This window comes from Adiantum capillus-veneris, chromosome 12, assembly GCF_014529385.1.
Source record: "Adiantum capillus-veneris isolate H3 chromosome 12, ASM1452938v2, whole genome shotgun sequence".
Classification (NCBI taxonomy): Eukaryota; Viridiplantae; Streptophyta; class Polypodiopsida; order Polypodiales; family Pteridaceae; genus Adiantum; species Adiantum capillus-veneris.
Window position 1 is genome coordinate 113,804,988 of NC_140942.1, and position 24,705 is coordinate 113,829,692.

Here is a 24,705-nt window from a genome sequence, read left to right on the forward strand (position 1 = left end):
TAAGCGCCGATGTTTGGATATGCTTATATCAGGTTGAAGATAATAATTGCTTACAAGTAGAAGTCATTTACGTGGAATGAAGGGATCATTAGTGGATTCGCCAAAATACAAAGACAACCATAGAGGGGCACGAGCAGAGGGATGTAATGAACGGTCAAATAAGCATCATGTTGATGTGCATTAGCAAATGCTATTGCCCAATGGAGCAAAATAGTTACTTTGGGAATTTTGATGAACCGTCAAACCAGGAAGATATGGCATAAGTGTCTCCCACAGATTTGGCGCATGTAAAACTGCAAGCAAATAATTTTGTTTTCACACATTTGTGTGTCAGCATGTGCATGCAATGTGAGAATTATTAGTAGGAGCAATGGAGTTGCTGAATTCGCAAGCTAGATTTGAACATTGGACTCCCAAGGCTAGTGCCTGAAAGAGTGCCATTATTGAGCTTGATAACATCATTCGCTTAAACCAAGGCTCTGAGTACAAACCTTATAAAACTCCGGGCATCATTATAGACACCATCACTACCACATGCTCCCAATTAAGAATTGAGCCATTGACCCACATCCCTTGCATTAGGCATTCTACCAGGGAATAATAAAATAATAGCATTATTTGTGAATGTGCCCTGGAGACACAATATCAAGTAAAGGAAGATTCACCACATACTCTGGAGGATCTTATCAGCATGTTCTTTGGTTTGATAATGGCAGAGCGGCCTTGGCGCTCCGCATCCTAGCTAGACACCAATTTCTTCAGAATTTGAAGAAGAAGCCTTGATAGAAGAGGCTCGAATGCAAATTTTGCTAGAAGGTGGCAGCTACAGCAGGTTGACAAGGACTTGTAACTCGCACAAACACGAGCGCACACGCACACCCACAGATACAGTTACACAAACCTACATTTGTTTTAGATGAAATTTGCATTAATTACAATAATGTACGGGACACAACCACCCAAAATGGATGGAGCCATGCAAGAAGGCTAGAAACAGTCATAGATGGCTTCAGACTGCTGTCATGAAATGTCTCCCAAATGGAAACAAGCATGAAGCACCGGAGGAACTGAGTACGAAAGTATGGTAAAACAGAAGATATGTTGCCATGCCTATAAAGCCTGCTGAAGTTGATAAATTGCCCAAAGGGCCCAGAATGGCACCCAAGCAAGACAGTAGTTGTACTCTAGTACTGGTGGATTCAATGGATCAAAAACAGGAGGAGCATTCAAAAGTGTAGCTAGAGAAATGATATTGCAGCCATTGTGTAATCTCACCAAGAAGACCTTGAGTATGAGAGAAACACAAAGCATATGAGGTAGTGTCTTTAAGCGTATCGACGGCAAGAACAACATAAAGTAGAAGCAATACCTCGGCGTGCCAGAAGAGCCCCGACAGGGAGCACACTTGTGATAAAACATAAGTCCTCTGTTTGAGATGCAATTTGCACTTGTAGAATACTATTAAACTAATGGGATAGGTTTGGGCAAATTTGATGACCGATTACCATGCTTAAAAATCTAGGGTGAGGGAATAAGCAACCGATATGCATTGGAAGCATTAAGCACATCAAAACAAAAGGAGAGGTAGCTTGAATGATCAAAACACCAATGCCGCAAGCTCTCGTCAGTCTGAAGGGGAGGAATGTGCCAAAAAGGTGTAAGAAGCTGAATAATAGCCCTCCATATTGGTTGATGATGCATCTCCAGGTGCCTTACTCAAACAACCACATTAGCATTTGTAACAATCATATCGTGATATCATCAATGAAAGGTATACCAGTTCTAGAGAGACTATGATTTTCGGGGATAAGCCAAGGCCAATGACTGCAAAGAGGCTCTACTCCAATGTATGCTTTGAAAGTGAAACTAGCTACCCATGTGTTGTGGCTTGTCCAGAGCAATGGAGGTAGTAGCAGAATATTTTTGCCAAGCCAAAATCAAAGGGTGAAACCAGGTATACGACCAAAAACATGTATAAAAATGAGATCCACGTAATCAAGTGTCCAACGATCATAAGTGCAAACTCCTATGTCCACGCAAGTCTCCTAACATCAAAGGGTGAAACCAGGTATACGACCAAAAACATGTATAAAAATGAGATCCACATAATCAAGTGTCCAACAATCATAAGTGCAAACTCCTATGTCCACGCAAGTCTCCTAACATCTTAGTCCAGACTCCAGGGTGATTATTGTTGAAGAGATGTAGGCAGCAAAGGGGCCTTTCCGGCAAGCATGTGGTAATTAGCATCAAGAATATTGAGGCCTCCATGCATCTTAGGTGAACATACTAAAGTTCTTTTTATCAAATGCACACCCTTTGAATTAGATTGGGTTCGCCACAAACATTCTATGGCCTTGGACATAAAGTGGACAATGCCCATTGCATTCCAAGCCAATAATGGAAGATAAAACTATATGTAAGCCATGAGGATAAATTGAGTTATCTGTAGATGTACATGCAGTGGCCATGTGGAAAGCTTTGATGAATCGATCTTGCATTCAAGACCAATCAAAACCCAAAAAACCCCCTCCTTCAATGAGACATCCCAACAATTGGGGTAACCAAGATGTCGAACTAATTGACCATTAGGAATAATTTGTTGGGGCCATAGATGTGAGTGCCAAGTGCTAGCCATAATGAGGAACAGGCAAAAGACTTGACAACACAAAATTGGTATGTAAACCCTTTGAGGACATTCAGAAGCCATATGACCTAACTTCTTGCAAATAAACTTGTCCCAACAAATACATCCCATTTCAAATCAAAATATGCAAGCCTTAAAGAAACTCCATCAACATGTACCATTATGGAAGGAGGGGTAACATCCGTCTCCCATAGGGTACAAAATCTATTTGCATTGTCATCAGGGGGAGGTGGACAAATGACAAAGAAATCTTGTTGCCTTGTCATATTTTTCGACAACAGTCTTGCTTGGGTGACTTTTGCCCCGCAATGCATGCTCCTCTAGAGCGTTAGGTTGCGTGGATGGTATCCTGTAATCACTTCTGACGAGGGATCGAACGGAAACACAGAGATAACTGCAATCTACACACTCGGTGACACTTTAACACTTCAAAACACTTGAATAATTGTGAGAGAAAGAGAGTAGATGACATGACACGACGGAGATCCGAGCCAAGACGCACTGGCCCCAAAGACTAGCGCCCCTTTCGGTATTTCTTTATTATTACACTTCGCAAAGTACAACTCCAGAGGGTTTGACTCTCTCCAAGACTCTGCGTCCAGCTGCTCCCAAGAAGTTGCCCTATAGGCACTTATAAACTTAGAAGGGATGCCCAAAAGCAGAGCCCCAAAAGCATCAGTTGTCACGTGCACATCTAATCCTATGTGTAGGTGGACAAGCTACTTCATGACAAGGGTTCAATCCAGTTCAGTCAGTCTAGCCTAGGAAGTGTTTTGGCACCTTAGTGAGTCTGTTCGCAGACCGTGCATAGGCACTTAGAGTAGATGCATATCCTCTGGTTGCACACAGCATGATCATCAGCATTACCATCAGATTCCATCAGGAGCATTTTACAGTACATAAAACCTAATTTCCCTATTTTTGCCATTTTTCACTTATTATTTTTAAGCGACTTTTGTTGGGAACTGGGTAGGGCAATTTAGAACAGCAAGTATATAAGAAACCCTAGCGCTAGCATTTCTGGCAGAAGAGGCAACAGGAACAAGAGCTCAACAGGCACCTTCTCAGCAAGATTCCCCCCATCAGCAAGCCTAGCATTTTTTCATCCACAACAAGCCTAGCGTTTTTTCATCCACAGCAAGTGTGGCGTTTTTGCATGGCAGACCAGCCTCGGCAGTAGTAGTCTCCAGCAAGTAGCCTAGCGTTTTTGCATCAAGCTCCAACTCAGCCCAGCGTTTTTGATTTGCAGATCAGCCTCGGCGTTTTGAAGATCCATGGTGCAGATCAGCCCATAGCCTCAGCGTTTTCAGTTTTCAGCACCTAGACACCGCAGAAAAAGCCCCAAACCTTGCAGATCTCACCTTCCCGCACGGTCAGATCAATGAGCGTTTACAGTTTCAGTTCGAAAAACGCAGATTTCAGCATCTATGTTTTCAGCGCGTCGTCGTTGCATCATTGTCATCGCCGACATAGAGTCAGAATTCAGCAGATACAAGATTTGTAGATTTTAGCCATTAGCGTTTTCAGATTTCAGCCCGTCTCGTCGTCGTCCTCATCGTCGTCGACATCGTTGGCAAGTCCAGAGCATTGTAGAGTTATGTGCAATCAATAGTAGACCGTTCTCGCTATAGAGAGTGGGGCCTTCGGAGGAGGGTTTGACAACATTCTGGTGTCGTATTCTTCTCTCTCTCTCTCTCTCTCTCTCTCTCTCTCTGTCTCATGCGCTTTCATTCACAGTGTTCACCACTTTGTTTGTGTCATTGCACTCTCTCACTAAAGGAACGGAAGGCTCTCCCTTTCGTAAGTAAAAGGAAACCTTGAGCACAGTTCGGAGCACTCATCTTGAGCACATTCACTTTCGCTGCACCTTACATTTGTCCTAAAAGCACTTGAACTCAAAAGCATATGCATCCAAAAGATTGTGTGAAAACTTGTCCATGGTTGCCAGCGCAAAAAGCGGAAATCCGTATAGTTGCCACGTGTCATGTCAGCACAAAACACGGGTCCTGCCATATAGCCTACCACATCATCATGCTCTACGCAATTTGGACAATCTCTGAGTGTGCGTGTGCTTTATTGATCTGTTGGGCTCCCTAGGCCAGTACTTGTAAGTTGGTAAGGGTTTAGGATTATTAATTCCTTACCCTTTACTTTGGGCCACTCGGCAAGACTTCTTAAGTTGGGATTTCTTCTGTACCTTTTTCCTTTTCTAGGCTTTGGGCCTCTCGGCCGGTTCTTGCAAGACCCACTCAAGTTAGTCCAAGACCCGAAGGTCACAGAGATGTTCCTAGCACCATGCAGATGTCTTTAGATACAAATTCTACATACAAAGAACTGATCATGGCACCGAGGATTCCGGCTTTGTTCAAGAGATTGGTATGGACTACCTTTTTAGGGAAAGTGAGTTTGAGGCGGGCCAAATGAATACATTGATCCGATGTGTCTACAACCTCGACGACAGAAACCCTAACCCTTAAACCTGTTACAAGTAGAAAAGCCTCTCCTGAACACTGCTTGCCCGGTTGCGCATACCCTCTCCCTCTCTGCCCATCTACCGAGCTGTTGCTCAAGAATGGATGCGTACAACCGTGCCAATGTGTGTCCAATCATGATAATGCGATAATTCCCAGGCTCCATAGGGTCTCCTGACTTGATACAATAGTAGATAGGCTACAAGTATCAGGCAAGCCTTCACACATGGCACGGTTAAACATAACTGCCAGAAGTTGAAGAAGAAGAAGAAGAAGAGAGAGAGAGAGAGAGAGAGAGAGAGAGAGAGAGAGAGAGAGAGAGAGAGAGAGAGAGAGAAATGAAAATGAAATGAAATGTTATATTAACGTCTTCAAAAGGCCAAAATGACCTATGAGACCAATCAGTTACAAAATAGTGAATCTAATACCATGTCTGGGTACAAAAGAACTAGAAAAGAACTAGAAGTGGAACAAAATACTACTACTGCTACTACAATCTAAAACTACGTGGGTGTAGCAGCTGATACAATAGGTACCCGGTAAACTGGATGTAACAGTGTGTGAAACAAAGATGGAAGAAATGGTGAGGATCCATCCTCATCTGCACTCTGGATGTCGAGAGAGTATGGCTCGAATCTTCTGTTGTAGTCTCCGTCGATGCTGTGTAGCTCCTCTCCTCAGTCGCGGTCGTCTGTATCTCTGTAGCTGCAATGCTCGGTCGATGAGAGTGCCAGTAGTGGTCGAATGAGTGTGGGACGAGCTCTACAGTGGTGGCTGCTCCTCTGGCTGTCCCATATCTAGTGAAAAGAAATCTGTAATGTGTCTCTGGGACTGCCTCTCTCTAGCTCTCCCCAGTAAAGTGTCTCTATACCTGTGTAACTCAAGTAGATATAGTCCAAGACATCTCTGATCCTCATAACTCATGACCCTAGATAGAGGACCAAAACCCTCTCTGAATAAGCAGTGGAAACGCCCCCGTATCTCATAGAACACTGTGCAATGACATATGTAGTGCAACTCTGTCTCTGGCTCTCTCTGGCATAATCGGCATATCCTGCTGTCTGCTGGTATCCCTCTGAATCTACCAGTCTCAATCTCGAGCTGATGTGAGGATGTGCGTATCTGACCAATGGCACAACGCAAACCATGAGACATATGTGTGTCCATGTAGCTGGGTCGAATCACAAACCCATCTCCTGTGAGGTGGAGAAGATGCTCTCTATAGAAAGCCATCTTCGTGCTCAACTCCTGAGGCGGCTCTATCCATGTCCTCCTGGTGTCGAGCTGGATCAGGTCCTGACGAATGAGTCTAGTGATCTCCACCCGTGTAAGAGACAGCGAGGGTGATCTATATATATATATATATATATATAGAGAGAGAGAGAGAGAGAGAGAGAGAGAGAGAGAGAGAGAGAGAGAGAGAGAGAGAGAAAATGAAATGAAATGAAATGAAATGAAATGTTATATTAACGTCTTCAAAAGGCCAAAATGACCTATGAGACCAATCAGTTACAAAATAGTGAATCTAATACCATGTCTGGGTACAAAAGAACTAGAAGTGGAACAAAATACTACTACTACTACTACAATCTAAAACTACGTGGGTGTAGCAGCTGATACAATAGGTACCCGGTAAACTGGATGTAACAGTGTGAGAAACAAAGATGGAAGAAATGGTGAGGATCCATCCTCATCTGCACTCTGGATGTCGAGAGAGTATGGCTCGAATCTTCTGTTGTAGTCTCCGTCGATGCTGTGTAGCTCCTCTCCTCAGTCGCGGTCGTCTGTATCTCTGTAGCTCCAATGCTCGGTCGATGAGAGTGCCAGTAGTGGTCGAATGAGTGTGGGACGAGCTCTGCAGTGGTGGCTGCTCCTCTGGCTGTCCCATATCTAGTGAAAAGAAATCTGTAATGTGTCTCTGGGACTGCCTCTCTCTAGCTCTCCCCAGTAAAGTGTCTCTATACCTGTGTAACTCAAGTAGATATAGTCCAAGACATCTCTGATCCTCATAACTCATGACCCTAGATAGAGGACCAAAACCCTCTCTGAATAAGCAGTGGAAACGCCCCCGTATCTCATAGAACACTGTGCAATGACATATGTAGTGCAACTCTGTCTCTGGCTCTCTCTGGCATAATCGGCATATCCTGCTGTCTGCTGGTATCCCTCTGAATCTACCGGTCTCAATCTCGAGCTGATGTGAGGATGTGCGTATCTGACCAATGGCACAACGCAAACCATGAGACATATGTGTGTCCATGTAGCTGGGTCGAATCACAAACCCATCTCCTGTGAGGTGGAGAAGATGCTCTCTATAGAAAGCCATCTTTGTGCTCAACTCCTGAGGCGGCTCTATCCATGTCCTCCTAGTGTCGAGCTGGATCAGGTCCTGACGAATGAGTCTAGTGATCTCCACCCGTGTAAGAGACAGCGAGGGTGCCTGAAGAGAATACTGGAAAGGGGGCAACCTGTCCATGGTGAAGCCATGCGTCTGAAACCATGAAGTCATCTGTGCATACCAGCATGAAGTGTCCCCCTGTAGAGCTAACTGTCTGGAAGACTCAAGGGCCAATCTAGCATATCTGTCTCTAGTAGTATCCCATAGGCTGTGCACAAAGGACACTGATCTGGTAAGCGCCTCAATCTCCATGGGGGGGGCAGCTAGCTCTGCTCGAATGATCGCGTGAGGTACGGAGGCCTTGGCTCTAATCAATCGGGAGATCATAGATACCAAGGGCCTCTCCATACCTCTCCAACCATCCTGGCCTACAGAAGGTCCCCATACCTGTACCCCATACATCATAGCTGAGGCTACTAAAGTATCAAAGAGCCATAACTTTGTCCGAGGTTCCTGGAACTGAACCTGCGAACACATCCTCTCCAAGCCTCCCAAGGCCGCATAAGCTCTGGTCAGTCTAGTCTTTGCTGCTCTCCCCAAAGAAAACCTCGGCCCAGTGAAGACTATCCCAAGGTAAGTGTATGCATCTGTATACTCCACAATCTCTTGACCATACGTGAAGGTCGGTGCCGATCTCCTGATCCACTGCGGTGTGGTGTTAAACACCATGACCTTGGTTTTACCAAGGTTTACAGACAATCCACTATCCTCTGCAAAACTGTGTAATGCATCCAACTGTCGCTGCATACCCTCTGGTGAGTCAGAGATCAAGACAATATCATCAGCATATAACAACAATGGGATCCACGTCCCTGCCAGCTGGGCACCTCTATCACCCTCTCTGTCAATGTAATCAGACACCTCATCAACATACATACCAAATAGAGTAGGAGACAATGGGCAACCCTGTTTCACCCCGATAGTGGAGTGAACTAAGTCAGATATCCCCTCTGGGGTGCGTACATGTCCCATCACTGATCTGTATAAAGCCATAATCCCCCAAATCAACACTGTGGGCACCCCCATCTCCTGCAGTCTGCGCATCAGTCGAGCTCTCGGTACCATGTCAAATGCTTTGCGGAAATCCACAAAGCTACAATAAATCCGTCTCCCATGTGACCTGCCCTCCTCAATGATAGCTCTGAGTGTCAGAATATGGTCAAGAGTGGAGAAACCCCTCCTGAAACCTGCCTGTCCCTTTGCCCGTACACCCTCACCCTCTGCCCAGTTACTCAACTGCTGCTCAATAATGGATGCATACAATCGTGCCAGTGTGTGTCCAACCATAATAGTGCGGTAATTTCCAGGCTCTGTAGGATCACCTGCCTTGAATATAGGCACAATAGTAGACAACCTCCAAGTCTCAGGTAATCCCTCACACATGGCACGATTGAACAACACTGCAAGAACCTCCATCAGCATATCCCTAGCATGTATAAAGTGCTCCGCTACTAGACCGTCATGATCGTAAGCCCTCCTGGTCCTCATCCTGTCAATGGCTCTCTTTACCATCTCAGTGGTAAAGAAGGTGCTCGTAGGTGGACATGGCTCTGTAGGATCTGGAAGGGGATCCTGCCCAGGAACCGTATATAACGATGTCGCATACTGGCCCCACACATCAGGAGAAGTAATCACTGGGGGAGGGGAGTGCTCATGGAAGAGTCGCCATGCCTCGCCTGAGTCTCTACTCAAGAACAACTGATACAAGTCTCGCTCCATCTGGGCCAGGTAAGCTCGTTTCTTCTTTCGCACAAGGCGCCGGAAAGCAATCCGCGACTGTCTGTAGGTGATGACTCCTAAATGAAGATCCCTCTGAAGCTGGGCTCTCATCTCTCTGCACTCCTCATCATACCAACTATTCTGGGGCATGCTCCCAGAATGTCGCCTCCGATCCGGTTGAGTGTGTGGGTATGCCTCTGATGCTGCATCATGTAGTGTCTCAGTCAATAAAGTAGTGCACTCCTCTACTGAGAGGCCTGGAGCAACTGTGCATAGACGATCCCAGAGAGAGAGAGAGAGAGAGAGAGAGAGAGAGAGAGAGAGAGAGAGAGAGAGAGAGAGAGAGAGAGAGAGAGAGAGAGAGAGAGAGAGAGAAAGAAAGATTTTTAACGTCTATGTCAGGCCGAAATCGGCCTATGAGACAAATCAAATGTACATGGTGTGTATGTCATCCGTCTATCGGAAAGACAAATGAAACAAAACTGATACAAAACTGAACTGAATGTAGGTAGTGGAGTATCTGAGGAGGGATGGAGCTCTATCTCTAGGGGTATATGCATGTCTATATGCTCAAGGTAGTACAATCATGAGAATGCATCAAGCTATCTAGCTCCATCCTGTACTAATGGGGGGATGTAAGATGTGGTACATGGGCGGGTCTGGTGCCAAGGCTACCCGGATGAAAGCTGTCGTGTCGGCCCTCATCTGAGCCACTCGCTCCTCAGTGGCACGGCGCTCCCGGGCTCGGATCTCCTCGATCTGTCGGTGGTGGGAGCTCGCGCCCCTGTAGCCTGTGACTCGTGGTCGTCGTCTAGCTCGGCTCACCTCCGCCTGTGGGAGTGTCACTCCCCTCTGAGTGTCTGGTGAGGGAGGGGCGGCAATCCTCTGAAAGGAGTCTGTGAGCTGCGACTGTCTCCCCTCTGTCTGTGTAGCTGTGTGTGGCTATAGTAGTGTGTCCCGATGGCTCTGTATCTCTAGTAAGAAACGTCCGAGCTGTCTCTGATCTCGAGAGTCCATGATCTCTCGGAGAGTGGGCTGTCCTCTGAATAAGGCCTCATACCTGCCTCTGATCTCAGTGTATGCTCTGCATCTACATACAAAGTGCTCCTCACTCTCCACCTCCTCTGTGCAGGCTCTGCAGACTGACTCCTCCCTGGGAACACCAGTATGTCTCTCGATCTCAATCTCTAACCTGTGTGAAGCCACTCTCAGCTGACCAATCGCCACCCGTGAGCTATGTGGCATATATGTGTCCATGTAGCGTGGTCTCTGTATGAACCCCCCAGACAATATGGTGAGAAACTGGTCTCTGTAATCTGACATCCTCGTCCCCAAGCCAGGTGACTCCCAGACTCTCCTAGTGTATAGTTGCCACAGATCCTGTATAGTTGCCACAGGTGACTCCCAGACTCTCCTAGTGTATAGTTGCCACAGATCCTGTCTCAATACCAAGTTCCTCTCACTGCGAGAGAGGTGAACATATGGTGAGTGGGGGTCGTACTGGAATGGTGGTAGGCTCTCCATGTCAAGACCGTGTCCCTCAAACCATGCTCTGACCTGTGAGTACCATGCTCTCTCATGCCCACTCTCTGATAGCTGTATAGCTGCCTCAAATGCTCTACGAGTAAGTCTGTCAGGAGGTAGCTCTCTCATCCTCTGGATGAAGCAGACTGTCTGGAATAGTGCCTCTACAACCATAGGTGGTGTGGCGAGCTCGGCTCTAATAATGTCATGTGGCACTGTCTTCTTGCTGCGGAGCAAGCGTGAGATCATACATACCTGTGGCCTCTCAAGCTGTGTCCACTGGTCAGCTGTCAATCCTGGTGCCCATACTGTCGCCGTGTACATCAAGGCCGGGGTGACTAAGGTGTCGAAAAGCCACCCCTTCGTGCGGGGCTCCTGAAAGTGTGCCTGGTGGCATCTCCGCTCTAGCATGGCCAGAGCTGCATATCCTCGGGTGAGCCTGTCAACAGCAGCCTGCCTCATAGTGAAGGGTCCTGGTAGGCTGGTGAATGTGATGCCAAGGTAGACATAGGAGGTGACTACATCAACCTGTCCTCCTGCTGCTGTGAAGGTGGCAGCGCTCCTCACTGCACTGGATGTGTGAAAGATCATAACCTTGGTTTTGCCAAGGTTCACAGTCAACCCCCTGTGTGTGTTGAATTCGTCCAAGGCCTCAAGATGGCGTTGCAAGCCCTCGGGTGACTCTGAAATCAACACAATATCATCAGCATATAACATGATGTGGACCGGAGTACCTGCCAAGTTGCTCCCCTCTCCTCCTGCTCGTAGTATGTAGTCGGAGATCTCGTCGATGTAGAGCCCAAAGAGTGTCGGGGAGAGTGGGCATCCTTGCTTAACACCAATGGTGCTAGCAATGGTCTCTGAAAAACCGCCTGGGCAACGAACCCGACCCGTCACCCTCTCGTAGAGAGCATATATGGCCCAAATCATCTCTGTTGGTACCCCAATGCTGTGAAGGCGCTGGAAGAGTCTCTCGCGTGGGACTGTGTCAAAGGCCTTGCGGAAAGCCACAAAGCAGCAGTAAAGCCCCTTCTTCCGCGCCTTTGCCCCATCAATGAGGCAGTGCAGAACGAAGATGTGATCAGTGGTGGAGAAAGCTCGTCTGAAACCTGCCTGGCATGGAGCTCGTAAACCCTCGATCTCTGCGTAGCAGCTGAGCTGTGCCTCAAGTACTGCTCCATATAGCTTGGCCATCGTGTGGCCAATCATGATAGTCCTGTAGTTCCCTGGGTCCAAGGTGTCGCCAGATTTGTGGATAGGCACTATGGTGTGCTGTGTCCACTCCTCTGGGAAGCCCTCCCCTATAGCCCGGTTGAAGACATGTGCAATCAACGGGGCTATAGTGGAGGCCGCATAAATGATGTGCTCACTCTGTAATCCAGTATGGTCAGCTGATCGTCTGTGCTGCATGCGGCGTATGGCCCTCTCTACCATCTCTGCTGTAAAGAAGGAGGAGCACGTGGGGCGTGGCTCGTGTGGCTGTGGGATAGGAGGCTGCCCTGGCACCTCATAAAGTCGCTTTGCATAATCATGCCATATCTGTGGATCCTCAATAGCTGTAGTCGGATGTGGCTCGCGCAGGGTGCGCCATGCCGTCGCGCTATCCATGCTCATGAATAGGTGGTATAGCTCAAGCTCCTGTGCCTCTTCGAATGCTCGCCGCTTTTGGCGTGTCAGCGTCTTCATATGCCGTCTGGCCTCTCTCTCTGTGATCTCTCCTAAGGCTCGCCGTGCACGGAGGTGTCGGTATAGCTCTCTGCACTCATCATCATACCAGCGGTTCTGAGGCATAGTCCCGGGGGGGGGGGGGGGGGAGTGCGTCCTGTGTGAGTGGTGTGTGGAAAAGAGCTAATAGCTGAAGTGTGGAAAACGGAAGAGATATGTGATGTGAGAACTGAGAGTGGTGTGGATGGGTGGAGGAGGCATAGGCCATGCTCGACCTCGGCCGAGTAAAGAGAGGCTAGCTCATGTGTGAAATGGATGGTGGTGTGTGGAGTGTGTGCTGTGGAGCTGTGTGGGATGGTATCTCCGGTGATGGAGAAAGAGAGGTATGTGTGGTCGGCTCCGATGGGTATGGGTGGAATGGTGAAGGATGTGATAAGGTGTGTAGCCTCCCTGGGTCCCAGAATATAGTCGACTGTACTCCCCCCTCCCTCTGCAACTCCATGTGGCATACAAGTCAGGCCCCCTGAGGTGGGCCACTGGACCATCCCGTTATAAATAACGAGACGGTGCTGGGAGCCAAGTCGAAGTAGATGTCGTCCATAGGCTGTGACTGGAGCTCTGTCTGTTGTATCTCTCATAGTAGCCTCCTCATCTAGAGTGTGTAGTGCCTCTGGGTCCTCGTGGTCATATGCCTCACACTGCTCACTGCGCGTACGAGCATTGAAGTCTCCCATAAGGAAGACTTCACCCAGTGTGGAGTACTCCATAATCTCCTCCGTGAGGCATGCGTACGGTGACTCCTGCTCAATAGGGGCGAATCTGGAGCCTGTGGGAGCAAAGTAGCAAAGGGCAATGTAGATGATCCTGTCTCGTGAGAGAGAGAGAGAGAGAGAGAGAGAGAGAGAGAGAGAGAGAGAGAGAGAGAGAGAGACTATGTGTGTTGAGGTTGGTTATTGCATGCTTTGTTTTCTTGTGCTCTATAAATAGATTTTTGGGTGGGCATGTGCATATGGGTGCGTGCGTGCACGTATGAGTGGGTGTGGTGAAGTCCGTTGCTAGAGTAGGTTTCTCGTTTGTTTTCATTGGTTTCCTTGTTTTTTTGTTTTCTTTCATTGTGTTCCTTACCTTCCGCGATTTCTTGTGTTTTCCTCTCATTGGGTTCTTTGGGTTGCTGCTGTTCGCTTGTTGCTTTGTTCTCTACTTGCTTTGTTAGTGTTCTACATTAGGTTTCCAAAAAGGTGGCTGTCATTAGAGCCTCCTTCACTGTCTTCTTGGATTCCTTCCTGAGCTCTGGTCCTCAAGAGCCATGTGCAGCAAGTGGACTGATTTCTATCTTGACTGATAGATCCTTGTTAGCTCCAGAGTAGTGCTTCTTTGCTCATCTTGTGGCATCCTCTTGCAGTTTCTTGGTGATGTCAGTTGCCTCATCCCCCGCGTCTTTGTCATCAAGTGCTCTCTCTTTTCTATTTATCCATTGCCTTTTGTTGTCAGATCATACCAGTTGGCATGAATGCTCGATGTTAGAGCTCTGGCCATTGCAAATATTCCTTGTGCTTTTCACTGCTGGTGGTCTTTGGTGGTTCAGGTTTTGATGTACAGTAGCAAAGTTTGCTTTTGGTAGAAGTGCCTACCTTTTAGAGATTGTTTTCATCCTCTCTCCATGTAGCTTGCCAAGGCACTTTTTACTCTCTGCAACTGTCTAATGACTACAAGACTGAAGGCTATCTCACAGACTCGCATCACTTCATCTTCATTTGCATCGGTATCCTCGCCTTGTTTCCTATAACCTAACTGCACTGGCTCCTTAATCGCACCTCATCCTTTTACCGTCGTCGTGTCTGCTACTGGTTCTATAGAAAATAGTCCCAATCCTATCCCTTGATTGGTATTGTGCTACACCCTTGGTGTTTTGAGTCCTGCTTTGGAATCCATGTGTGCACTCACCCTCTACTGATATGAGTGGCCTTGATGGGGGGCACCCTTCTTGCTTGTGGAGCATGTCGGACGGCGGTGAGGGTTGACCTATGGCGGCTCAGCCGATGAAGCATGGGGGAGTAGTAGGGCTGCACAAGACAGGCAGCGACAGAGATACATCATAGGCTGCAGAACAGTGGCAACTCAGAGCACCACATGCAAAGCAGGCCGAGTGAGGTGGCACTGGACGCTCGCCATAGGTGCGGGCGACTGAGCGAGCGATTTTTGTCTTACCCTTTGGTTTGATTAATGCTCCTGCTACATTTGTGCAACACTTTATCAGGGACCAGAAGGCTATATTGGATGAACTTATGCAAGAACTTGACTTTGAGATCAGTTACAGGAAAGGATCCAGCAATTGAGTTGCTAATGCACTCAGCTAGATTCTTGAAGGTAATGCTTTATCCATAGCTGCAATCTTGACGGATTGCATATATCAAGAGGTCGATTAGGCCCACAGCTCCTAGGTGTGATAAGCGCAGTCTGGAAGGAACCTGGAATCTGTCACATTATTTACAGGCTAAAATGCCTCTTTAAAATTTCGGATTCATTTGTCTTTGAAATATAAACAGTTTGACATTGGTACTCTTCAGCCAGTAATTAGTGTATGATGGATATGATTCAGCAGAAACTGTGGAGCTTTTATTATCTATAACTCATTTTAAGTTTAAATCAAGAAGTGTGAACACATCGAAGTGCATTACGTTTCAGTACTTAGACATCACTCTGGATGCAATTTTTATATATATTCAATGTTTATATAGCACTCTTAGATGCATATATAACATCACTTTATTTTTTTTTGTCATAAGTCCAACTTTGAAGTTTCGTATTTTTGTTAGCTTTGTACTTTTCCTATTTGCAGAACATCATTGTGTATCCTTCCAGAGCAGTCGCAATCGAACATTTCTTGTGCCTCTTTTCACCGGAACTTGCTTTAGTGGATGGAAGTCTGACAAAGTTATTACCCCACAAATGGCTCACTACGTTCTCTGCGGAGGTGTTTTTTTGCAAGCATACTTCTGTTCTAATATTTATTATATGAAGTGATTGAATTATCTTGGTTGTAACAGTGGTATGCATGTTTCTTTCAGCAATTTGCAAGCAGTCCACGTGCAAGTTTGTTTGGAACAGATATCACTGTGATCGAAGCACCAAAACGAGCTGATCTCATCTTGAAGCTGCTGCTTATGCTGAAACCTCAGGTTGTTGTGTCTAGCCTGGCTGACTTTGAGATGAAGTCTTCAACTGCGTTTGAACGACTTCTTGATGCCTGCTCTCAATTTGGTGCTCGCCTACTACTGGATATTTCAGATCATATTGAGCTCTCCAGCCTGCCTGGGACAAACGGTGTACTGCAGTATCTTTCTGCTCAAGCTTTGCCTTCACATGCAACCATTGTTTGCGGGCTTCTCAAAAACAAAGTAAGAAAAGCTTTGTGCACTGTTTACACCTCAAGTGCATGGTTGTATTTGTGGGTGAAAGATGCACAGCCGGCAACTCTTGAAGTGTTTTAGTGTATGATAATGTATGTTTAAGGGACAAACTCATAGCTGATTAGTGTTTGAATAGCTGTCTATTTGCAGCAGATGAAATAACATTCTGCATTTCAGACAGGCTAGGGCAGGGCTTATTCTGCTGCTTCGGTTTCTTTATGATTCACAGGACTCGTGTAGAAAGAAGGATAGATTAGTGCCTGAAAAAGATCAAGGTGGCCTATGAGGCCCAAAATGTGTACAAGTATTGTGTGTCTCATCATTCAGTTCAACCAAAATGAAGAGGTCCTAAATACCATTTCTTTTTTCTCGTAATGAGCATTATTGCATCATTTCAAATTCATCTTTTTAGGGGGAGCGTTCTTCTACTGTAGATGGCAGGATTTATGATGGGTCTGCTGGGCTGTTTTGAGGATGGCAGCTTAGCGACAGCATTTCAGGTTTGTAGACTTCCATATTTCTCACTAGTCCTTGAGAGATCAGAGTGACATTACATGCCGCTTGATTGCACACTCTTCATGTCATCTGCCTTAGGCATGAATGAACCAAATTATTGCACCAAAGGTGCTATACTACAGAGCGCACTTCATGAGCATCTCGGAGGAGGATGGATTCATACAGAGACCTTGATGCATGGAGGGGCTTTTATGACATGGTGCCAAGATGATGATTGGTCAGCTTAGAGTATCATCACCCCATCTTTGATGATAGAAGCGGGCAGAGCAGTGGGAATTCCTATGACACAGAGGATGTGCAGACTATGCCAACAGGAGGTAGAGATTGAAGAACATTATGCCGTAAAACGGTGAACATTCTTTGCATGAATGGTTCTACAAGGGGCAATTGGGCCATCTACGGTGTAAGTTAGACTATTAGATGCGTATTGCTAGTCTTGCACTGGCCGACATCGAGAAGTATGAGGTGATGTTTTTTTTTCCAAGAAAGAGATCCTTCTATTAGTTAATAAAACTGCCCATAGGGCTACAACCACCTCTACTAGAGAGGGCTACATCAACCATGGGGGGAGACGCTCTCAATGAAAAACAGCATATGTACAATGAAGGCTAAATCAAGAGATGGGAGGAGGGAAAAGCCACACAGGTGGGCGGGAGTGCCATCTGGGCTCGCCCCGGACCATGGTGAAGAAAGGCCCAAGGTGCCAGAGTCAAAAGAGCAACTCTCTGCGCTCCCGCATGCAGATGGAGCTGCCTTGAAGTCTCTCGAATTGTCCCCTGAGAGTATGGATCAACTCCATCAAAAATCTCGAACAGTCTCTGCTGGTGGCACAAGGCGAGTCTCGAAGATGCGGAAGCAGCGGGCCCGCCAAATGAACTAGAGTGTCAGGCCATAGACGAGCTCTCGACACACCTCTCTCTCTCTCTCATTGCACCACTCCTGTGGGGTAAGCTCTGTAGTCAGCTGGAGTGTAGGTTGGCCCCTTTGTATCACTATCGTCCTGCTGGTGGAGGATAGCTCAAACTGTAGTGCAGGTCCCGTGAGAGTGGACCAAGCAGTTGCACCCCAGGTGTACTGTCGTGCTGTGGAAAGAGCTGGCATCAGTCTAAGTATCCGAAGCCAAACCTGCTGTGCCATAGGACAGTCCCATAGGCAGTGATGCTTAATCTCCAAAGGATGGTCACAACCTGCGCATGTTGCCAAAAGGCTACTATGTACTAGCCAACTCCCCACTGCTGTAGCTCTGTGTGCAACTAGCCACCGGAACAAAGTGACTTGCCGCGGCTGTCTGGCATCCCATAGCGGAACCGAGTTGTGAGACGCTCCTCCTGCCAATGAGGTGCTGTAGTAGGACGAGCCTCTCTCCGTGCTGCCAGTATGTGACGTCCAAGTCGAACAATGTACTGAAAGAAAGGGACTCCTGGATGGTCGGCTGAGGAGAAAGGGTCCCTCCAAAATCACTCCAAGATCCCGCTGCACTCGTGCAAGTGGACAACTCTCCCAAGCCCAAAGCCTCCAATGGCCTATCTCAAGAGCTGCTGGGTCACGATCGATGACACAAGTCCTCCCGTAGACGCTTACTACTCGGATCCTCTGAAAACAGCACTCTGCAACCTATGGAGCGTTTATTGAGACTCAGTGTAGTCGACCCTCGCCGTGTATCTCGAAGAACATGAAGGGTACAATCTCTGAGCAAGCACGAACTACGATGAGGACCTCCAATCGCGTGAAGGCCCCCATCCATCTGTGAGCTGCTATCTCTAGAGGTGTGAGTCACTGAGTTGGTAATGCCTTTGTGATGTCCTAACACATGCTCTGCACCCGCACCCCTCTCATGCTCTGCAGCTGGATGCTATGTCACTCCTCTGGCAAACTTGAGAATTGAAGCCAATCACCTAGAGTGCGTGCTGGACCCTCTGCCATGGGACCCCAAGAAACATGGGGCCTACTACCAACCAAGTGGCCTCTCCGAGTGCTGACCAGGGGTTTCAAACAAGGACTGTCTCAAGGGCTCCTCCGTGTAGGTGGGCTGGTGCTACTCCAGGCCTCTCCGTAGCTGCTCCCATGAGCGAAACAGGCTCATAGCAAAACGATTTTTTAGTCTCTTGCTCATACCAACTGTGCGCATCTTTGTGAAGATCCATCTGATGGAAGGTCTCCAAGGGTCTCCTGCCTGAGGTACTCGAGCTCTAAGCCACTGAAGCAAAAACTCCTTCCAGGGCTCCTCCCCTGGAAGCAATCCTCTGACAACAAACTTCCCAAGAAGGGTTCTACTCTGCTATGTTGGGTCTATGATCCCCAACCCCCCCTGAGAACAAGGTAGAGTGATGACCTGCTAGGCTACTTTGGCCCGGGCTATCTGAGTGTCCTGCCCTGACCAAAGAAAGTTCTTGATCCGCCTCTCTACTTGGCTGATTCAGGAGCTCGAAAAGATCCAACAAGATGATATGTACCACATAGTAGCCAACAACACCTGGTTGGCCACTACAACTCTACCTACCAAAGAGAGTCGTGCGGAGCTCCAATGTAACAACTTCCTCCTGACGGATAGGAGGAGGGGAGCAATTTGCTACTTAGGAGACAAGTCCAGGCCAACTTGACAGCCCAAGTATCGAACTGCAGTCCCTGGGGGGATCCATCTAAAACCCTCACCTGGTAGCCAATCAGGCGTAGGAGCACTGCCAACCCAAAAAGCCACTGTCTTCCTCCATTTGATCAGTGCGCCTGATGCACAACAAAACGTCGCTAGAGCCTGCTTACACCTGTGCGGGTTGGCCTCCTGGCTCTCCAAGTACAAATCTAAGTCGTTTGCAAACTCAACATCTAGTAGCTCATCGCCCTGAATAGGGAGCGCTAAGCCACGTAGACCAACCTGTTGTGAAACCAAGAATCTGCTCATCGCCTCAACATAGAATAGAAAGAGGAAGGGAGCAAGAGGACAACCTTGCCTGGCCGAACGTGTGAGCATGAAACGGTCTCCTCTACCTCCTGCCAAAAGCACTTGCTGTGTGCACGTCTGTAGAGAGTTGACACACCTCTGATCCAAGCATCTGAGAAGCCCATCCTGCGTAGAGTGCCCTCCAAAAATTCCTAGTCGACTCTATCGTAGGCCTTCTCAAAATCGAGAAGAAGTATCGCTAGATGCTCACCTCTGAGGTGTGTGAGAGGAGATGTCTCCCAAAAAGTGAAGATGTTGTCAAGGATACTCTGCTCCTTGAAAAAACCTGTATGGGTCCCATGTATAATGCTCTCTAGAAGTGGCTGAATCCTCAAACTCAAAGCCTTGGTTAGAATTTTGTAGGCTGAGTTGAGGATGGTGATGGGCCACCACTGTCGAATCTCATCCAAGGAGCCACCCTCCTTGGGAATGAGGTAGATCAAGCCCTCACTCATGCTGCTGGGCATCTCTCGTGTGTGCAAGATGTACTGAAAAGCATTGCAGAGGTCTGAGCCGAGCAAGTGCTAGTACTCTAAGAAAAAACTGGGAGTCAAACCATCATCACCGTGACAACTACCTCGGGGAAGTGCTCTGAGGGCCGCATGGAGCTCCTCTAGTTGAAGAGGCAGCTCAAGCCTCTGGCACATCTCCTGAGTCACAAGACAAGGCATCTATGCCCAAACCTGTTCTTTGCATGCATCCTAACGCTCTGACTGAGGCTTTGCTGACAGCAGGTCATGGTAAAAGTCAGTATCAACTGCACGCCTTTCCTCTGGCTCTGAAGCAACTAACCCCTCGGGCCTCCTCAACTAGTTGACACTGGCGTGCGCATGTTGGGGTCCCACTGCCTCAAAGAACGCCCCAGTCACTATGTCACCCACCTGGGTCCACTGAGATGCCTGTTGATGGAAAGCAAACTCATGACGCCTCTCCTGCGCCTCTCCTCTAAAGAGCCACCACTTGCTCTCTGAGCTCAAAGTCCAACAAGATCCTCTCAGGGATGCGTAGCATCGTGCTCCCCCTCCTCTGTCTATCTGTTACAGTGAGGATCACTGGTGCATGGTCTGAAAAAAATGTCTCAGCCAAAATGAAAATTGACCTAGCCAAGTCACATATGTGGTCACTAGCGTAGAAGCGATCTATCCAAGATAGATTCACTCCTCCCACTCTGCGGTCCGAACAAGAGAAGGCCAGGCTATTTGGGGGCCTCACAAAGCGAGAGTGCTGTCAAACATCTGAAACCCTCAAAGTCATACATAGCCTCTCTCTACTTGCCAACTTAGCTCCGTGCACAGTAGCATGGCTACCTCCAATCTTGTCAGAGGGGTCCTCCAACATGTTGAAGTCACCCCCAATGCACCATTGCTCTGCATGCGGCAGAGACTCTACAATGTGAGACCAAAACTCTGCACGTGCACTTGCCACATTGGGTGCATAGATGTTCAGGAAACCCAAGAGGCAGCCCTGAACCTACATGGTAATCCACTAAGCCCTGCCAGGCACAATAATACCTCTGTCCACAATGGCATGCTGCCAAGAGTCCGCAATAGTCACATACCCCTCCTTGTATACCACCATGGCGGGATCTGCGTGTCAACAAAGAAGTGTGCCACAATGTGTCTACATCCTGCTGAGTTTGGAGGTGTCACTGAGCATTTGGCCAACGGCCACAGAGTCTGTACAAGGTCTGTAACCCCCAGGCCTCCCATGTGGTGAGAGAACTCGAGGGCTTGTGCTTGTAGCCACCCCATCACTGAGTCCAGAGTCCAGTCAGACTGGTCCCTGACACATAGGGAAAAAGGGAAGCCAACCGCCCGCTAAGTCCATGGCCTCTATCCCTCTAGCTGCAAGGAACAATACATGAACTCTGAAAGAAGCTGCCTCGAAGTCTGGTGAAGGGTTATCGAGAAAACGTGTGAAGTCGTAGGCAAAGAAGTCACACCTACGACGAATGTCAAAGCTCGTCACGAGGAACTGCTGCAAAGGGAGATGTCTGCACCAGAAGGAAGGTTCGCAAGAAAGATTGTTCCTCTCTCTCGCCAAGCGACTCATGGCTAAAGCGTTGCCAAGAGGGACGCTGCTGCTGTCTGTACCCCTCTGGTCTCGCCATCACTATTGCCTGCCCCCGCCCTCGCGTAGCTTCATCCCCTCCTCCTCCTTCACGTAGCCCTCAGCCCGCCCCCTGCGCGCTACAGCTCCCCGCAGCCCCACTTGCCCGCCACGCTACTCGCTGCCCTCCCGTTGCCCCCTGCCTGCTACACTTGCCGCTGCATCCTCCCGCTTGTTGCCCACAGCCCGTTGCCCACCCGTCCTGCCCGTCGCTACCCAACCCCCCGCCTGCCTGCCCTGTGCCTCGACCACCAGCTTTCGTCTACACTCCATCGACTCCTCTTTCTTGCTTGACGGGTCTCACCGGCACCCTCGACATGCTCGGTCCAGCAGGATCTCCCTCGTTCGTCGACGCTCCTCTGCTTTCTTCACAGCAGCAGACACAAATGGAGGCTCATGCTTCGCCACAGAGGGACTCCACGGAAGCCCCCTTGCCCGACCCCACTGAGCCCACCATTCGACTTGCTCTCTCACCAACAAAGCAAGTGAGCCTAGCCGCAGAGGTGGACCTCCTGCAGGCGACTTCCGTCATCTGCAAGATTCTCGGTACTAGATCCAATAGAGGAGAGCTGCGTGATCTTCTCTAGGCCCGTCTTCTTGCAGAGGTGGGCAAGATCTTGGACGTTCAGTTTCTCGGACGAGGCTATTATCAGATCGAGTTTGAGACCTTCGAGATGGCGTCCAAGGTCATCGCCATGAGCCCATTGACCATCCGAGCAGTACGAGCCTACTTTCGACAGTGGAGACATGGTTTTGACCCTGCTTCAGATGTTCTGGTAAAGGAGGCAGACCTTCCCATCTCCGTTTGCTTTCTTGGCTTGCAAAGGGAGACCTACGACTTTTGTCCACGATAGGCTCAACGATTGGGACTGTCCTGGAGACACCTTGCACGGCAGCCTCAGTAGCTGCCAAGGCGGCCGACATTCCCTCAGTTCGTGTTCTGGTTAGGGACACCCACACTCTCCCGAAGGTCATCCTACTTCCTCGGGTGAGTGGAAGTTGGTTTAGATAGAGCGTGGAATATTCGGGCCTCTCGAATTAGTGCTGATTTGTCGACAGATGGGCCATTTTGCGAAGGCCTGTCCACAGAGGAGGCCTCGACCTACACCACAGGCCCAACCCCAGCCTTCAAGGATTGGCTAGCAGCAAAACAGGTAGAGACACAGAGCACACAGGCAGAGCCACCCTCCGAGCCTGGGGCTCCGCCGGAGGAGGGATTGTAGCAGGTTCGTGGTCGACGAGAGCATGGGCCTCAACGACAGCCTGGCACTCAGAGTGGTCCTGAGGCGCTTGCCCAGCAGCACTGGGTTCCCACGGGGAATTGATTCGGTCCTCTTCAGCAGGACGAGGTCCTTGCTCCAGCCTCCACCCAGCTTCACCCTCGACACACCCCCCCCCCCCCCCCCCCCCCCCCCCCCCCCCCCCCCCCCCCCCCCCCCCTTGTTCCCTCCGCCTCTCCTCCTCATCCCCCTACTTTTGCCAATCCCCCTCGCCCCTCTTCTCCCCCCCCTCCCATTGCTCCTGCACCCCCCCTCCCCCTCCAGTCCCACAGTCGACCCAGGGGGCAGGGCCGTCTTCCGCTGCTAGGAGATCTCTTGGCAGTGCGTTTGCTACGAGTCGCTTGGCGAGAGAGAGACAACCTTTCTTGCGACCCCCTCTTTTGGTACAATTGTCTCCCTTTGCAGCAGTCCCTTGTGGTCTGACGAGCTTCGAAATTTGACACCGATGGGACTTCTTTGCCTACAACTTTACCCGCTTTCTCGGCGACTCCTCACCAGACCTTGAGGTAGCCTGCTTCAGGGTTCATGTTGTGTTCCTTGCAGCTAGGGGGATAGAGACCTTGGACTCGGTGGTTGGCTTCTCTTTTCCCCTTTGCGGCAGAGACCAGACTGAGTGGACTCTCGACTCAGTGTTGGAGTGGCTACAGACACAGGTCGTAGAGTTCTGTCATCACATGGGAGACCTAAGATTTACAGACATGCTTCAGAATCTTTGGCCGTTGGCCAAGTTTGCTGTGACCCCTCCAGATGCAGCAGGATGTAGACACATTGTGGTTCACTTCTTTGCTGATATGTAGTGCCCACCATGCTATGTACACATTCATGAGGACTCCTGGACAGAGGACGTTGCTCTACGCACGGCTCGGTCTACTTGGGCTTGGGCCATACACTCTTTGCAGTCACACCTATCTAGAGGACGCTCGGATGCGGATAACTCACCATCCAAGCTAGCCTCGAAGATAGCACGTTTAGCTGCTGCGGCAGCATCTGTTCTCTCTCGCTCCCCATGAGGATCGTCTCATGGAACGTGCAGGGATTAGGTGGGTCCCAATTTTAGCGTCAGAGGGGCCGACTGCGTCAGGAGCTTCAACGATGCCTTGTGGGAGGAGAGATTGACCTCCTATGCTACAAGAGCATCATCTGTGTGAGAGCCGCATTACACGTTGTGGTCGGCTTTTGTGTGGACGATATGATACTTTTTGGTCAATTGCTTTTGGACCTGGAGGCATCCAGGGTGGGGTATGTATGACTATTGCGGATTCTTTGCAGCAGGCCATTGTGGGCAGAGGGATTATTGTGCCAAGCAGGGCTTAGTGGATCACTATGCAGGTACAGGGTTGCCTTGTGGGCTTCCTGAACATCTATGCGCCTAATGTGGCGAGTGCATGAGCAGAGTTTTAATCACAGATTATTGAGTCTCTCCCTGACTTCAACATGTTGGAGGACCCCTCTGACAGGATTGGTGGTAGGCATGCTACTGTGCATGGAGTTGAGCTGGCAGCTTGGGAGAGGTTTTGTATGACTGAGGGTTTCGGATGTGTGGCAGCATTCTAGCTTTGTGAGGCCCCCAGACAGCCTGGCCTTCTTCGTTCGGACCGCAGAGTGGGAGGAGTGAATCTATCGCGGATAGATCGCTTCTACACTAGTGACCACTTTTGTGACTTGGGTGGGACAGTTGGCATTCTGGCAGGGACTTTCTTCTCGGACCATGCACCAGTGATCCTCACAGTGGCAGATAGGCAGAGGAGGGGGAGCACGATAGAGAGCGAGTGGAGGCTCTTTGGACAGAAAGTTTAGACATGCAGGATTCTCCTGTTGATAGAGTGGCCTCGGGACTAGCTCAGCTTAGTCGATTCTTTCTTGAGGAGTCTTTGGCTCGCCTGGCTGCAGCGAGAGAGGAGCAGCAGCGTCTCCGACGGGGCATTGCTTCCTTGTAGAGGATGCATGAGAAGCATCCAGACAGTCCTTGGTTGGAGGAGCAGTTACAGCAGGCTCGCCAGGAGCTTGTTAGCACAGAGGAGCGGCGCC

General features: G+C 49.0%; 1 protein-coding gene across 3 annotated transcripts in view; it reads left to right on the forward strand.

Annotated features, from left to right (window-relative positions):
• MMT (methionine S-methyltransferase) overlaps positions 1–24,705 on the forward strand; it is an 83,009-nt gene that overhangs the window by 28,100 nt on the left and 30,204 nt on the right. For all 3 annotated transcript variants that reach the window (XM_086525594.1, XM_086525595.1, XM_086525596.1), the window contains 2 exons: positions 15,264–15,398; positions 15,493–15,822. In XM_086525594.1, the coding sequence (XP_086381720.1) occupies positions 15,264–15,398; positions 15,493–15,822 (465 nt within the window). The remainder of the gene's footprint in view (positions 1–15,263; positions 15,399–15,492; positions 15,823–24,705) is intronic.